General features: G+C 41.7%; 1 protein-coding gene across 1 annotated transcript in view; it reads right to left on the bottom strand.

The window, feature by feature from the left end:
• Positions 1-14,736, bottom strand: part of tbx21 (T-box transcription factor 21) — a 28,492-nt gene extending 13,756 nt beyond the window's left edge. The window contains exon 1 of the mRNA XM_034708340.1: positions 14,189-14,736. Within this exon, the coding sequence (XP_034564231.1) occupies positions 14,189-14,736 (548 nt within the window). The remainder of the gene's footprint in view (positions 1-14,188) is intronic.
• Between the last annotated feature and the right edge of the window lie 1,222 nt (positions 14,737-15,958).

The following is a 15,958-nucleotide window of genomic DNA, read 5'->3' as shown; positions in this document are numbered from 1 at the left end:
TTTAAATGTTGGATGTAAAACCTAAATGTGGGCAAAGTGTCAGATTGTGAGGTAAACATGCGTTGGAGTAATCCCAGGATGAGACTCTAAACAGCTTGTTATAAAAGTCTCACGAGAATCACACGAGAGGGACACGAGATTTACTCAAATTGTGACATCACAGATTGGTGACATCACAGATTGGTTAACCTTCTTAAAAAAACACTGCTCTGTTTCTTAGATTTTTTCTGTCCCTTATCAAATTTTCCGGGTCAAGTTAAGGGTCCAAAACATGTGGCTCCCTTTACAGGCTCCCAGATTCCAGAATGCTGGGTTCTGGAAGGCTCAGGGTTTCTTAAAGGGGCATGTACAGTCCCACGAGAATAACACAAGCTGGGCAAGAGATTTGCTCTAATGGTGACATCACAGATTGGTGACATCACAGATTGGTAAATCTTCATAAAAGAGCATTAAAGATGCAACACTGCTGTTCTTGTATTTATTTTTTTGCCCTTACTGAAATTTCTGGGTCAAGTTAAGGGCCCAAAACATGTGGCTCCCTTTATAGGCTCCCAGATTTCAGAATGCTGGGGGTTTCTTAAAGAGACATGTACAGTCCCACGAGAATTATGTGAGCTGGACACGAGATTTGCTCAAATCGTGACATCACAGATTGGTGACATCACAGATTGGTGACATCACAGATTGGTAAGTCTTCTCAAAAGAGCGTTAAAGATGCAACACTGCTCTGTTCTATGTATTTATTTTGTCCCTTACCAAACTTTCCAGGTCAAGTGAAGTCCAAAACATGTGGCTCCCTTTACAGGCTCCCAGATTCCAGGTGCTGGGGTTTCTTAAAGAGACATGTACAGTACCACGAGAATAACACAAGCTGGGCACGAGATTTGCTCTAATGGTGACATCACAGATTGGTGACATCACAGATTGGTAACTCTTCTTAAAAGAGCAATAAAGATGCAACACTGCTCTGCTCTATGTATTTTGTCCCTCACCGAACTTTCTGGGTCAAGTTAAGGGTCCAAATCATGTGGCTCCCTTTACAGGATCACAGATTCTGGAATGCTGGGGGTTTCTTAAAGGGACATGTACAGTCCCACAAGAATTACGTGAGCTGAACACGAGATTTGCTCAAATCGTGACATCACAGATTGGTTGGGCTTCTTAAAGGAGCATAACAGCTGTAACACTGCTACTAGTAGAGCAGGCTTCCAGATTCCGGAATGCTTGGAGGCTTGAAATGAGCTGAAATGAAGCGTTTCAGACAGAGGCTGAAATTAGGGTTTTTAAACACACCATGTTGAGATAAGCAAATACTTTTTTTATGCTGTAAATCATTTAAAGCTACTACAGATGTATCAGAGAGGCAGTATAAAGCCTGAACATGAGCATAACGCTCCCTCGTTAATAATGAATCTAGTGTGCCAATTTCCTCTGAACTATTTATATAAATACCAACAATAAAACACACAGACACTGATTCAGGACTGTTGTTCTCTGATATGCTCTGTGCCTGCTTGTGGATCTGCACTGCTGTTTGGGTCAATATGGGGTCACCAGTGTGTGGTTGGTGTTAATAAAATCAGGGCAACATGTTTGACATTTGGCCCAGCTGTTTTACACAGGCTAACAGCACCTGAGGCTATGGAGCATAATGAGTAATGGGCAACCAGCACGCCCTCCACACCCTGCGTGTAGTATCCTCACAGCTCTGTTGTGTGATTCAAACCGAACTAAAGATCGCATGATAGTTAGGATAAAGAGGTTTTTCCTACGGATGTTACTGTTTTCTATAGAGTGAATGTCGTAGCTGGAGTTAGTCATTGTAAGAGTGCAAAGACTGAACACAAAAAGGACTTCCTTTTCGGAAACACCCTCGGCTTTCTCGCAGAAAACTCTTTGGTGTGGGCCGGGAAAAGATACTATCTGTAAATACAGTAAATACACAACAACAACAACAAAGTGCTCCCTAAGAGTTACATACAGTATTTACTGTAATTATGATAATTGATACAACTTGCATAGCAATTTCAAGGTACTCAAAGACACTTTACATGAAGTGATTTTTTTTTAAATAAAACAAGATAAATTCATAAGAACAAAAAAACATACGACTAATACATAAATAAATAAGAGTTACACATGTACTGTAATACAAATAATTTTAAATGAAGTGAAAAAAAATAAAATAATTAATAACATTAAAAGAAAAAGACAACTTCATAAGAACAAAAAAACATAGGAAAATTAATAAAAATTCATAACAAAAAAGGGGAAAATAATAAGAAAAATATATAAATAAATACATAATTATGTAAGAAAAATATATTTAAAAAAACAATTCTACACCTCTAAATTAATAATTTATAGGTGAAATTATACATTCTTGAAATAATGACTCAATATAATGTGATATCAAATCTGTGCTCATTTAACTCAGGGTTTACTCCCTGAAGCAGTTTGGATGTTTAACTGTGTAAAAACAGGCGAGGTGTGTGAGGAGACGATGTGTGTGATTGGCTGGTGGGACTCCTGATGAAGAGGATTTGTGTTGTGTGTGTGAGTGAGTGTGTGTGTGTGTGCTGCCTGCATCTGTGTGCATGACTCAGTTTAAACGGCATAAAGGGACAGTAAAGTTACAACCCCAAATATTTTGGTTTCATAAAGTTAGTCATCATATCTTGACACAAATCAGACGCTGCTGAGGTTCATTTGTTTATTCCTGTTATTTTTAAAAGCTGGGTGACAAACTTTGATACATTAGTGAAGTAAAGAAATGTTAAAAGTTTATTTTATTCTGCATGTGTCTCAGAAAGCTCCATACATGTGACTTCTCTACCATTTCATTTAAACATACACTCACATGGTCAACTGTACTCTCCATTGTGTGTTTGACTGATGGCTCTTAATGCTTGCAGACTGCACACACACACACACACACACACACACACACACACACACACACACACACACACACACACACTCTCTCTTCTTACCCTTCAGCGGTAAGACAAAACCCTGCCCTGAGCGGTCCCAGTTGGGTCTTTCTGGCTACATGGCGAGTCCAGTTTAACAATCAATCATAGTTCTTGGTGAAACTGAACCGTGGCAGCAGCTCGCAGAGAACAGGTGAAAGGGCTCTTCTTCCATCGCTCAGTTTAATACAAGTGAAAACAGAAACTCGGCTGTTCAGCATATGAATGGATCAGCCCTCCTACACGGAGTGAGAGTAATCTAGAAAGTCGTTTTTTTTTTTTTTGCTCCTGTGATATCAGAGTTTACAAAATGACACACATTTTCACTCGAGTAGAAAATGAAAAACGACTCTTTTTAAAGTAGAGGAATTAATTCACCAGACGCCTCCTCTCCTCTCTAAGTTTCCCTTTCTTATCTGCTTTGTCTTCGCACAGCATTTTCATTATCTAACATCTGCTGCATGTGATTCAAACGGGTGGAAAGGCCTTTTCTACATATTAATGTCCCATCCATGTCGCATTAGATTCAGCATTAAAGCTGGGGTTGGTAGTCAGATTTACACTTGTTGTTATACTGGTTAAAATGATCTTTATGTCCCAATGGTAATCAATAGATAATGTGTTCTTAAAAAAGAGGTAAAAAAAGCTGCTATCTACAGCCGGAGTAAACCTGGGAAAACACCAACCAATCTCTGCCATCAGGAGCCAAATTATGAAACCAATCAGATCCCATCCTGCCGTTCTGCCCGCCTCCTGAGTGTACATTTCATGTTTGTTTGTTTTATTTATTAGTTTATTTGACAGGGGCCATGCAAAACAAAAACTGTCAAGCCAGCTATAAGCTAATTTTCATCTGTGGTCCCTGGGCAGGACGATGTAAACGAATGTACAATACAAATGATAAAAACAAACTGGCATTTAAAAGAATACATAGACTACTCAACACAGTCCATCACTAATAACAACACATTTAAAATTAGTCATGTCTCTAGTTTGATGCATTCAGATGATCACATGATTGTTTTTCCTTGAGCCATAATTTCAGTGTACTTTTAAAAACACTGAGGCTTGTACAGTCTCTTATGTGAGTTGGGATTGAGTTCCATTTTCCTGCTGCTCTGACTGAAAATGCAGACTGTCCAAATGCAGTCTTCCTAAGTTTAGCTGAACAGTCTCCTCTTGCTGATGCCCTGGTCTCCCTAAGATTGTTCCTGCAGAGTAACACACATTGTTTAAGTGGTGGTGGGGCCTGATCATGATTTAGTTTATACATGAGACACATATCTGCATAACAGAGAAAACTGTCAAAGGTCATTAAGTTAGATTTTGTAATGATTTTACAGTGGTGGTAGTTCCTTGGTTTTTTTATCCAGAGTTTTCAGTGATTGTTTGTAGAGGGTGTGTAATGGTTTTAGAGTGGTTGCTCCAGCCTGAGACCAGCTCGTGACACAGTAAGATAAATGAGATGAGTGCATGTATAGTTTAGCAGCGGCCAAAGTGTTTTTCAACTTTCACTATGATAATGTTTTGGTGTTTTCTTACCGCTGAGTGAGACATAAGTTGACGTAGCGAACACAAACGATGTGCTGAGGACCGGTTTTGAATCATGGTTGCTCATGCATGTGAGCTGGGGCGTCGTTTTAGAGGAGCTCCGAGGGGAGGGGGGGGGTTAGACGGAGTCCTGAGGAAATTCTACGTTCAAATTCATGCTAGTTTTCAATGCAGAAGTGTTAAAAACTGCAGTTCATCGAGGATCCACTTGAGGCTGGCTCTGGAAGTACCAGAAGTCACATACACATGAATGGGGAAAAGCTGATCTTTACAGGAGAAATAAACATGTTTACAGCCTGGTACAAAAGATGAGTGTAGTCTGGATAGCTCATTTCTCGATCGGCTCTCAATGTGAGGGGGATGAATTTTTTTCTAACGTGGCAATTTTGAAGATATTGAGATTACGAGTCTTCCAATGAGAGGCACAGCTGCCTGCGGGAACACTGTAGCTGTTGGCTATGAGCAAGCGGCAACATTCGGTTTCAAACGATGAAGCCCATGTGGAAGTGCTATAAACTGCAATACATCGAGAATCCTCTAGAGGCTGGCTGCAGAAACACAGGAAACCACATAGACATGAATGGGAAAAAGACGATCTTTGCAGCATTAATAAACATGTTTACAGCCTGGTTCAAAAAACGGCTTGGCCCTAAGTAGCTAATCTCTCTATCAGCACACAGTGTACAGGGCGTGACGGTTCAGAAGATATTAAGATTACCAATTTTGCCCAAATAAGGACATGACTGACGTGACTCCCATTCGGGAACACATAGCTATTGGCTAAGAGGCTCAAACTCCGCCCCTTTACGTCACACTCTGCCTGGTTGAGTTCCCCATTTCCAATATGGCTGCTGCCGTCGATTTGCTTTAAAACAGCGCTCAGGAACAGATGGGTGACGTCACGGATACTACATCCATTATTTATACAGTCTATGGCTAGGAGGCTCAAACTCCACTTCTTTACATCACACTGGCTCGACAGAAGCAATATGGCTGCCGCCGACGATTGGCCTCAAAACAGCTCTTCAGAAACAGATGTGTGACATCACGGATACTACGTCCATATTTTATACAGTCTATGCTACCAACCTTAGCTTTAATGTTGAGAATGCATCAGGCAATCACACTTCCATGTCATGCATTAAAGCCAAAGAAACTAGTAAAATGTAATAAAGTAGAAAGTTCAGATATTTTAGAGAAACACAGGAGGGAGAAATGTTGAATAATGAATACTAACGTGAAGCACACATGAATGAAAGCTCTTCCACCTCTGTCTCTGATTTTGACAATTCACTGATAATGCCCCGTTTATAGGAAATCACAACCCAGCAGCAGGGGAAACCATAGAAAACACAACACAGAGGGGTATTTGCATGTGTGGGCGGCTCTCTGGCTTTCAGTAAAGAGTTCAGAAAAAAAGGTGAAAACACAAACACGAGATAGAGTAGAGAGATAGACACGACTGAGTGCAGATAGACAGGATGGAGAGGTCTCTGGTGTAGGAACAGAAGCTGTTCTGCTTTTTAGACACATGAAGGGGTGTCAGAGTTTTAATATCAATACAAATAAAATCAATGAAATATAGAGAACAAAGCAGTGTGTTGTATATTTTCTGATCCTTAGGTTCATCCAGTTAGATAATAACCATAACCAGATTGAGTTTGTGATATTGCAACAACGAGACCACAAGATGTAAAAGCACACATGACCCTGTTACATGTATACATACATGGAGTGCGTCAACACCAGAGGGAATCAAACCCACAGCTCTAAAGCTACCAGACAGCCTCCCTAACCAACCTGCCACTGTGCCACTCTGACTCACAGCCGACTTGACGGTAATGACAGCCGGCTGGTTGTCGCTGCCTCGGCCTCATCCAGGTGAGCAAAACACACATGAATACTCATAACCGAAGCCTTTTCACTCAGACAAACACACCATCGGATCAGATAAGAGTGGTGAACCAGCCAGTAATCCAGAGACTGTGTGGCTGGTGATGACATTTAAGAAAATCAAAATAAACTGTGTAGATGCTGAGGAGAGAGAGAGAGAGAGAGAGAGAGAGAGAGAGAGAGAGAGAGAGAGAGGAGGGGGATGGGGGAGTTGGGTTTGGGTAGGCGGAGGGGAAACCGCGGGGGGAAACGGAGGTTAGAGAAAGGGAAAAGGAAAGAGCAGAGGGTGGAGTGAAGGAGGGAGGGAGGGAGGGGAGGGTTTGTCCTGGGGATGCAGGCAGAGGCTGGAGAGGAAGAAGAGGAACTGGATATTCACCGGGGAGAGGACTTTTCTGCATGAGTGCACCCGCTGATTCATCCGGACAGGAGTTCAGGTCCAGTTTTTGTCACCGTGCGAGCGCCTGATCATCTGTGACGAAAACATGCCAGTCTACAGCTGCTGCCGGACACAAGCACTCTTTAACACGGACGCTCCTGCTCCTCTATCGACTTATAGCAGAGGAATTCAGTGACCAGGCGTGTTAGAGTCTCAATATTGATGTGAAGCATGTCATCTGATAATGTTGATTTCATGCTTTATACCTCATGAATGATAAGACAAGGGTTTTTCAGCCTCAGCAAACTCAGAGACCAAAACCAACCAGGTGAGACTTTCTCACTTCACTACACTGTCTGTGATTCCCCAAGGCCATTTTTTCATCTAGAATCCCTTATACCAAAAATGTTGGGCTGTTTTCTAACATATCAATAAATATCAATCTTAAAGGTTTGCAAATGATTTACTGATTTTTGTTTCAGGATGCTCCAAAAGTTTTCAATGGCCATCAAGTATTGCCAGTTAGGCATCTGGACTCTTCTACTACAGAGCCATGCTGTTGTAATACGTGCAGATTGTGGCCATGTCTGTTTTTATGCAGTGACATCCACTACAGAGTCATGTCTGTTTTTAATGCAGTGACTTCCACTACAGAGTCATGTCTGTTTTTAATGCAGTGACTTCCACTACAGAGTCATGTCTGTTTTTATGCAGTGACATCCACTACAGAGTCATGTCTGTGTTTAATGCAGTGACTTCCACTACAGAGTCATGTCCATTTAAATGCAGTGACTTCCACTACAGAGTCATGTCCATTTAAATGCAGTGACTTCCACTACAGAGTCATGTCCATTTAAATGCAGTGACTTCCACTACAGAGTCATGTCTGTTTTTAATGCAGTGACTTCCACTACAGAGTCATGTCTGTCTTTAATGCAGTGACTTCCACTACAGAGTGATGTCTGTTTTTAATGCAGTGACTTCCACTACAGAGTCATGTCCATTTAAATGCAGTGACTTCCACTACAGAGTCATGTCTGTTTTTATGCAGTGACATCCACTACAGAGTCATGTCTGTTTTTAATGCAGTGATTTCCACTACAGAGTCATGTCTGTTTTTAATGCAGTGACTTCCACTACAGAGTCATGTCTGTTTTTAATGCAGTGACTTCCACTACAGAGTCATGTCTGTTTTTAATGCAGTGACTTCCACTACAGAGACATGTCAACAAATGTGATGTTTCCATTTTGAATAAGTCTCATTGATTCCTGTAAACATTAATGGAGCTGTTTTATTCATCAAAATAAAGCAGCTGTTTGGGACTACTTTTATAGGCGGATGGATCTACTTGGCGCTCTAGGAGGTATTTAAAGCAGAAGGACGCTATGTGGTGGAGTAAGTTAAAATAAACAACAGTATTGAATGAGCATGCAACCAAGTGTGCCTCTGTGGTGTGTGTTTTTTTAAAGTCTTTGAGTTCTATGACACAAATTCACAAGATAGATCTTTCCTTTGGAAGCCCACAAGTGTTTGTTATTTTGAATTATCAGGCATCGATCTGTGAACAGAAAATACTACACTCTGAGAGAACAGGCTTTGGTATTCGGTTAACCAAACTGCAAATAAGAGCCTCTATTAACCCTCATGAACACCAAATATAGACCGACCACCAGTCAGAAACTACCGGTGCTGAGGCCCGCCTGGATCGGTCTGCTGCTCAAAGCGTGCTGGACTTTATTTAAGGAGGTTAATCGACGGGCAAAGAGGAAGCTGTACTTTAATTCGGTAAAGACATTGGCACTAGATGTTTCTGTGAAAAGCTGCATACGCGTGTAAACAGCTGAACAGGAAGTGACAAGTCATACTGTCAAAACCTTGAAATAGTCCCACTTCTGCTTTCAGAGAGAGAGAGAGAGAGCTGATGCCCCAGACTTCCAAACATTTATAAAAGAGCATCTTCTTCTTCTTCTTCATCTGCCGTTCGATTTGATTATTGTTTATTATTTCTGCTTTGCCAGACACACTAGAGACAACGCCCACTTTAGTTTCCTCTGTGGTGTGAAGAGCAAATGCCCAAAATGTGACATGCCCACTTTGGAAAGGAGCTTGGTTATTCACCTCTGTAGTATGAATGACGGCAACTTCACCCACAGTCCAAGCTTTATTATTTGAATTATGCACTTACAACATTTTGAATAAAACCCCTATAATGTGGAGGATCTGATGCAACGTCTGTCCTCATTAAATTTAGAAACTTCCCCAAACATGCTGATAATACCGCGATAGCTCCTCTGTGATAAGACGGCTTTATCTCCAGCTTTTAATTCTTCAAAGTTGCCGAGCTGTAAGCATCTTAAGATTGTTTCCTCTCTGAAAAACGCTCAGACTGATTCATGTCAGAGTTTGGACTCAGCGGAGCGGAGAGACCAGATGAGCATGAATCCTCTCAGTCTGAAGTGTGTGTCTGCATTAATTCTCTGAAAGGTGTGTGTGTGTGTTTAGAGTTTAGTCAGTTCTGTCTCCTTTTCTGGTAAACATGCAGCGCTCTGTATGGTCAAGCAGAACCTCATTAGCATGAATGCTGAGGCATTAGTTAGCGCCATCCTCAAATACAATCTTGTGATCGCTAATTTCAGTCTGACTGATGATCTACAACCTTCAAATATTTAAAATTTGAAGATATTTTAATAAAAAAGTCCCTTAAATGAAGCTGCTTCTTGGAAACTATGATAAGGAAAAGTTTGTCCTCTTGACTCATATCTGAAGTGAGCACACACCAGGTGTAGGATTGCATAGCTCAGCCAAAGTAATGAGGAAAAACTTCACTTTCTCTTTTCAGTATCAGTCACTAACGTCGCTTATAACTGTATCAGAAACCCCCATTAATGTGCGCCCAAAAGGTCTCTTTCTGCTGGTGCTGAGTCCACATCTTCAGCAGAAACAGAGTCTGTGTTTGTCTCTATATGCTCCGTGTGTTTGTGCACTGCAGACCTCTGCCTCGCAGCACAACTCAGACAGCGACCACAGGGCCTGAAGTGGCACCAGCCTGTGTGGTGATCTGAATTTAGCTCATGAGAAGTGCAGATGAATTCACCTCCCTTTGCTACGAGCCCTGAAAATGTCTCGAGATTTCAAAGCCCAGGTGTGGTACACGAGCAAAACTTCTGAGAGATCTGTCAGGCTGTACACCGAGCAGGCGTCTACTGAAGAAAAAAAAAAGAGAATCTAGTCTTTTACTTCCTGAACTTCAAAGGTGCCTCACCTCCTCGGTGTGGCCATCTAAAGGCTCAGTGGTGTTTGACCCTTCTCTCACTTCCCTCCACTCTCTCGTCCTCCTATAGATGCAGGGTTTTGATTAACAATGCAGACCCTCAGACTTCTGTCTAAAAAATCACAGCAAAATTAATGTGGAAGCCTGAACCCAGGATGAATATTTAAAGGAGGATTTCACCTCTCAAACTGAAAAAAAATCTGTTTTATTATTATTTTTCTTTTAGTGCAGTTCTTTGCTGAACTTCTCCAAAAGCCTGCAGCTGTGTTTCTAAAAGCTCTTCATGTCTGAATGTGCTGCTGGTTCTGCGTGAGAAGGAGGGAGCTGTAATCAAAAAGAAATGCATCATTTTAACCGTCATCATTTCAAATGTTCGTAATATGAGGTTTGTGGTTTTTGCACAACTTGAAAATTTGCTTTTTTGTCTCCTGAGGAAGGATAACACCTCCACACCCATTTCACAAACCTGTTGTTGCTGCGGGTAGCATCAACAGAAGTTTTGTAAGTGTGTGTGTGTGTGTGTGAGTGCATGTTTGCTTGTGCTGCATTTAAATGGACGCTTTTTAAAATACAACTACATTTGAGTTATGTTTATCGCAGTATGCTTGGACTAGGACACACACACACACACACACACACACACACACGAAACATGCACACACACACTTCCCTTCAAACACAAATAAACACATCACATGTGACTCTACCTGAAACTTTCTCTGATCCGCCAAAACTTCCTCTCCAAATCTACACCCCTGATAATTCTACATAAGAGTTTGGACACTGTGTAAAAAGACAACAAAACAAATAATGAAACTGCCGTGCTGTCGTACTACGGCATGTCTTTCTGAAATATGCAGCGTGTTCCCTGAAAAAGTCATCATCTAGATGGCAGCATGTTGCTTTAAAACCTGTGTGTACTGCTCAGCGTTAATGGGGCCTTCCCAGATGTGAAGGTTACCCATCTATCCTCACACCATCACTGATGCTGGCTTTTTAACTGTGAGCTGATAACAAGCAGAGTGGTCCGAGGCATCGTCCATGGTTTCCAGAAAGAGTGTCACATTTTGATTCCCCGGGTGCTGTTTTGGCCTTGTGGTTAAAGTGGCCTGGCTTCAATCCCTTTCCTGCATGTCCCCCCACTCCCTACTCTCTCTCTCCACTCTCCTATCCTCTCTAAATAAAGGCAGATTTGATTCCTCAGATCACAGGACAGTTTTCCACTTCACGAGTCCATCTCAAACAAGCTCAGAGAAGTCACTGGCATTTCTTAATCATGTTTATATCTGGTTTCCTCTATGCATGGTTCAGTTTTAACCTGCATTTGTGGACACAGACAATGGTTTTGGGGAGGGAATTTCAAGCCCATGTGGTTAATTCCACTACAGAGTCATGCCTGTTTTTAATGCAGTGCTGCTGAGGGCCTCCAAATTCACAGCCATCCAGTCTTGGTTTTGGCCCTTGTCCTTTTTGTTCAGAGATGTCTCCTGACTCTAGGAATCTTTTAATGATATTATGTACTGTAGATCAGGGGTTCCCAAACTTTCTAGCCCACGACCCCCAAAATAACAGTGCCAGAGACTGCAGACCCCCCCATTGTCCTGGGGTGTTTTGATGTTGCTTGGAGTCACATGCAAGAACTAGTCGGCCAATCCAAAAACCTACATATTTCTTTTTCATTTAATAAACGCTATAGGAAGCATAATTTCCTCAGGGGTCATATGGCAACAAAGTAAAGAAGAAAATGTTTTTATTTGAATGGTTTTATCTCAAATTTAGCAACATTTTTTGTATATATGTTTACTACAATGGATAAAACGTGCAATTTTAGATTATTCTAAATTTTGATTGTGTTTTGGAAGGCATATCGTGACCCCCCCATCAGTGTCTGGCGACCCCCCAAGGGGCCCCGACCCCCATTTTGGGAACCGCTGCTGTAGATGATGAAATCCACTAACTCTCTCATTTTAATCCAAGAACATTATTCTCAAACTGTTACACTATTCACTCACGCAGTCTCACACAGAGTGGTGAACCTCTTTCCATCTGTCCTTCTGAGCCTCAGCCTCTCTTGAGAGTCCTCTTTATACCCAGTCACCTGACTAACCTGTTGATCATTGATCTCATTAGTTGGGAGATGTTCCTCCAGGTGTGTTTTTTTTAGCATTACACAACTTTTTCACTGTTTTTTGTCTCTGTCCAATTTTTTTTTTAAACATGTTGCTGGCATCAAATTTAAAATGAATGCACACTTTTCATAAAAAAAATACATCTTTTCAGTTTTAACATTTGATATATCATCTTGGCACTATTTTCAGTTAAATATATGTGGAATAAAGAATTTTGCAAACCATCAAATTATTTTTCCATTAACATTTTACACATCATTTTCTAATTTCTAAAAACAACCTGTAATAAAAAGTGTTAACACAATGAGTTTGTGCAGCTGAACAGATGTTTTGTTTGAATTTAAAATAAATTCAATGCAGCATCTGTGTGTCATTTACTCACAGCAGCTCTGATAACAGGTGTTTATTAAATCAGACAGTGAAATCATCCTGTGTTGAGTCAAAGCATGCAACCCGATGGGAGTCAAACCTGCAGCTAATAAAGTTATTGCTCTGCAGCCGTGATGCATCGCTCCAAAATGCAACAATGAGTGCAAAAAGAACAGAAAAAAAACTGTTTATTTAAGATTTCTATATCAGTCTTGAGTGAAAGTTAATTTCACCCCAGCGGGCATGAACACGTGAATTCATTGTCCATATATCAGCGTCCTATTATGTGACAGCGCGCTGGTTTTCTGCACAGATCCGCGCCATGAGAACTGCGTGGCCTGAAACCTTCTGTCAAACACAAGTGTCGCGTTTTACAGGATTAATCCTCATCGACATGACTGCGCCTTAATGCTCACTGACCCATCAGAGGACCCGGCAGCGCCGTCTCTCTCTCTCCCTCTCTCCCCCCTCTCTCCCTCTCTCTCTCTCTGTGCGCTCAGGAGAAACAAAAACACCAAAAATAATAATAATGACTCAATTTAAATCATATCATCGCGCTGAGGTGAATGATCACAAAGTGTGCAGGTTTAATAACAGAGCGCTCTCAGTCTGACAGATATGAGACATCTATTCCACACAGATCTGATGTTCTGCAAGTTATTCATATAAATTAAATATCACCTTAAATTGACAGTGTCTGTCTAATTATTTGACAGCATATAAAGAAACAGCTTTAGGTAATTTAGTGCATAAATCAATAATCAAATGTAATTGATTGCCCTCCTTTTGGGGTTAAATTCCTGCTGTGTTAAACTAAAGGCACCCCTCAGACTGTGGGGGTCAGACAGAGGTGTCAAAATGTTTTCCAGCACATCAGTCTGCAACTGATATTTTGCACCTCCTCATATTTTCTTTTGCTCTCAATTTTTTGCTCACAGAATTATTTCATTTGATCTAATTTTATGCAAGAAAAAAAAAAGTGAAGTAGAGAAGGAAAATTAAATTAAGCCGATGAAAGAGGACTGTTGATAATATCAACATCTTCAAGGAACTTTAAAAAAAATGCACATGAATTTCCTTTCTTTCAAAGTTCCAGCTATGACTCAAATTGACCTGTTTTGCGCAAAATGTACAAAGTTCAAACGCGACTAATTCTGTGCTGTGCCTGTGGTTCAGAGGTCACTCTCATCATGCCTACAACTCGAACCAAAAGCTGCCAACACCTCGGTCACCACCTGACCAGTGATGTGGTGGTGAAGCCTGCACAGTCCTGCTAGTGGCTACAGAAATGTGAAGAATGATTTTAAGTCCGTGAAGGCAGCATGACGAGGCGACAAGGTATCATTTAGTTCTCAGAAGAACTCTTCTGTTAATTTAACATGTGAAGTCACCGTGGTGGGGTGGTTAAAGTGGTGGTGGCTCATCATTAATGGAAAACTTCTACAAAGGAAATTTATAAGTAATTTGATAGTGCGTAATTTCGTGCGTAATTGGCAGTTTGTGTCACCTTCTCTCGGATGAAATTTGAGGACAACACGCGCGTTTTCCTCCCAGATGGTCAAAAACCTGCAGATTCTGTTAGTAGAAAAATAAACACGAGCTCTCAGAGTTGTGTGCCAGTCTTACCTCCCCTGTTTGGTGATGATCATCTCGGTTTGGAACTTGTGGAACTTGGCCCACAGCGGGTAGTTGTTGAGCAGAGCCTGCGTCTTGCCGCACACCTGTAGCCCAGGTAAAGGGTAGAGAGGCGGCCGCTGGTAGCCGTGCTGAAAGCCCCCCGAGTAACTGTCCGGAGAGGGAGAGTACAAGTCTTTCCCTCCTGTAGGAAACTCTCCAGCCGCCTGGATGTACCCCTGCCCGGCTCCACTCCTCTGCGGAGAGCGCACGCCGCCATAGGGGCAGCTGCTGAGGGTCTGTGCGTAAAACCTGCCGGGCTGCCCTCCGTACCCTCCCACAGCCTGCTCCGAGTGGTACGGCAGAGTCAGAGAGTCCTGCCCGCTCTGAACAGAGTCCGGGTAGTAAAACCTCGCGTCCTGAATCCCCATTTTGAACTCAGTTAGATCCTTCCCGCTGCGGTGCAGGTGACTGCTGATGTCGGTGGTGTTCTTCCCGAAAGTTTGCGTTTCAGTCCCATTCAACATGCTGAGGTAGAGGTTGCCACCTATGCCGCCCATTTGCAGCCCCGCTCCCGCTCTGTGCGTAATGTCATAAGTCTCCACTCGTGCGTCCAGATGAATGAGAGCATGTACAATAAAAAAGAAACACACAAACAGCACCGTTTGGACTGTTATCCTCACATTAATCACTCTCAGCGCTCTGTCAGGCCACACACTTTAAACTTCTGAGTCTCAGCCGGTGAGAGAAAAAACAAAAACAACAACAACTCTAAATGAAGACATAAATCCATCAACAGAGTATTTATCTGTTCACTGATTTTATGACCCGAGCAGGTGATTGTCTCGTCTTATTTGACATGTGGAGTCGCTGCCAGTGTCTCAAACACACGCTCAGTTTTCTAACCTATGATATATACATTTAGTAAGCGCTCATATTGTTGGAGGTGGGTCTGATGCGGAGAGAGGACGTGATAGGTTCACATGAGAGAGACACGTCCCTCATCTCAACACAAATCACACACACAGACACACACACACACACGCGCGCACACTCTGCCCTCTCAAAGACACGGACTGTAAATTATTTATTACAGTTCATAAGGATAATATTTTACATATTGGAGGGAATTACATTAATATAAAAATATTAATCTAGATAAATCTCAGTTTACAGACACACACAGTGCGCGTTTTTATTTTGCGCACATGAATAATTAATATATTTCTGTATCGTGTTTAATCCGGTAACCATTTTTTATTTTATTTTTATTTAACCTTTATTTAACCAGGTAAGTCATTAAGAACAAATTCTTATTTAAAGTGACAACCTGGCAAAAAGCACAACCTTTTGAGGGGTAAAGGGTCAGGGATAACAGTGATAATAAAAACAAACACAGGGGTAAAAAATTAAAAGACAAGTTAAAGATGACAGGACAGAACAGAGCAAATAACGAACAGCAGCAGCAGCAGGAGTCCAGGATTAAAAGCAGGTGCAGGTGTGTTTAAGAGTGTCCTCGAGAGAGTTCCTGAAGGCTTATTTTGAGATGTAGTGGACCAGTTTTAAAGTTTTCTGAAAATTGTTCCAGTCTGTGGGCACAGCAGACTGAATTGATGACTGACCGATGACTGAGTGTGTTTTGGGGATTTTCAGCAGGATCAGGTCGGCTGATGTGTTTTGTAAGTGGCAGTTGCAGATTGTAACAGGCTACATAGATACAGAGGTGACAGTCCAAGGAGAGTTTTGTATATGAGCATGTACCAGTGTATATCACGGCGGGTG

This window comes from Notolabrus celidotus, chromosome 18 (genome assembly GCF_009762535.1).
Source record: "Notolabrus celidotus isolate fNotCel1 chromosome 18, fNotCel1.pri, whole genome shotgun sequence".
NCBI classification, from domain to species: Eukaryota; Metazoa; Chordata; class Actinopteri; order Labriformes; family Labridae; genus Notolabrus; species Notolabrus celidotus.
The sequence above is the reverse complement of the archived record's forward strand: the minus strand, read 5'-3'. Positions and strand labels throughout refer to the sequence as shown.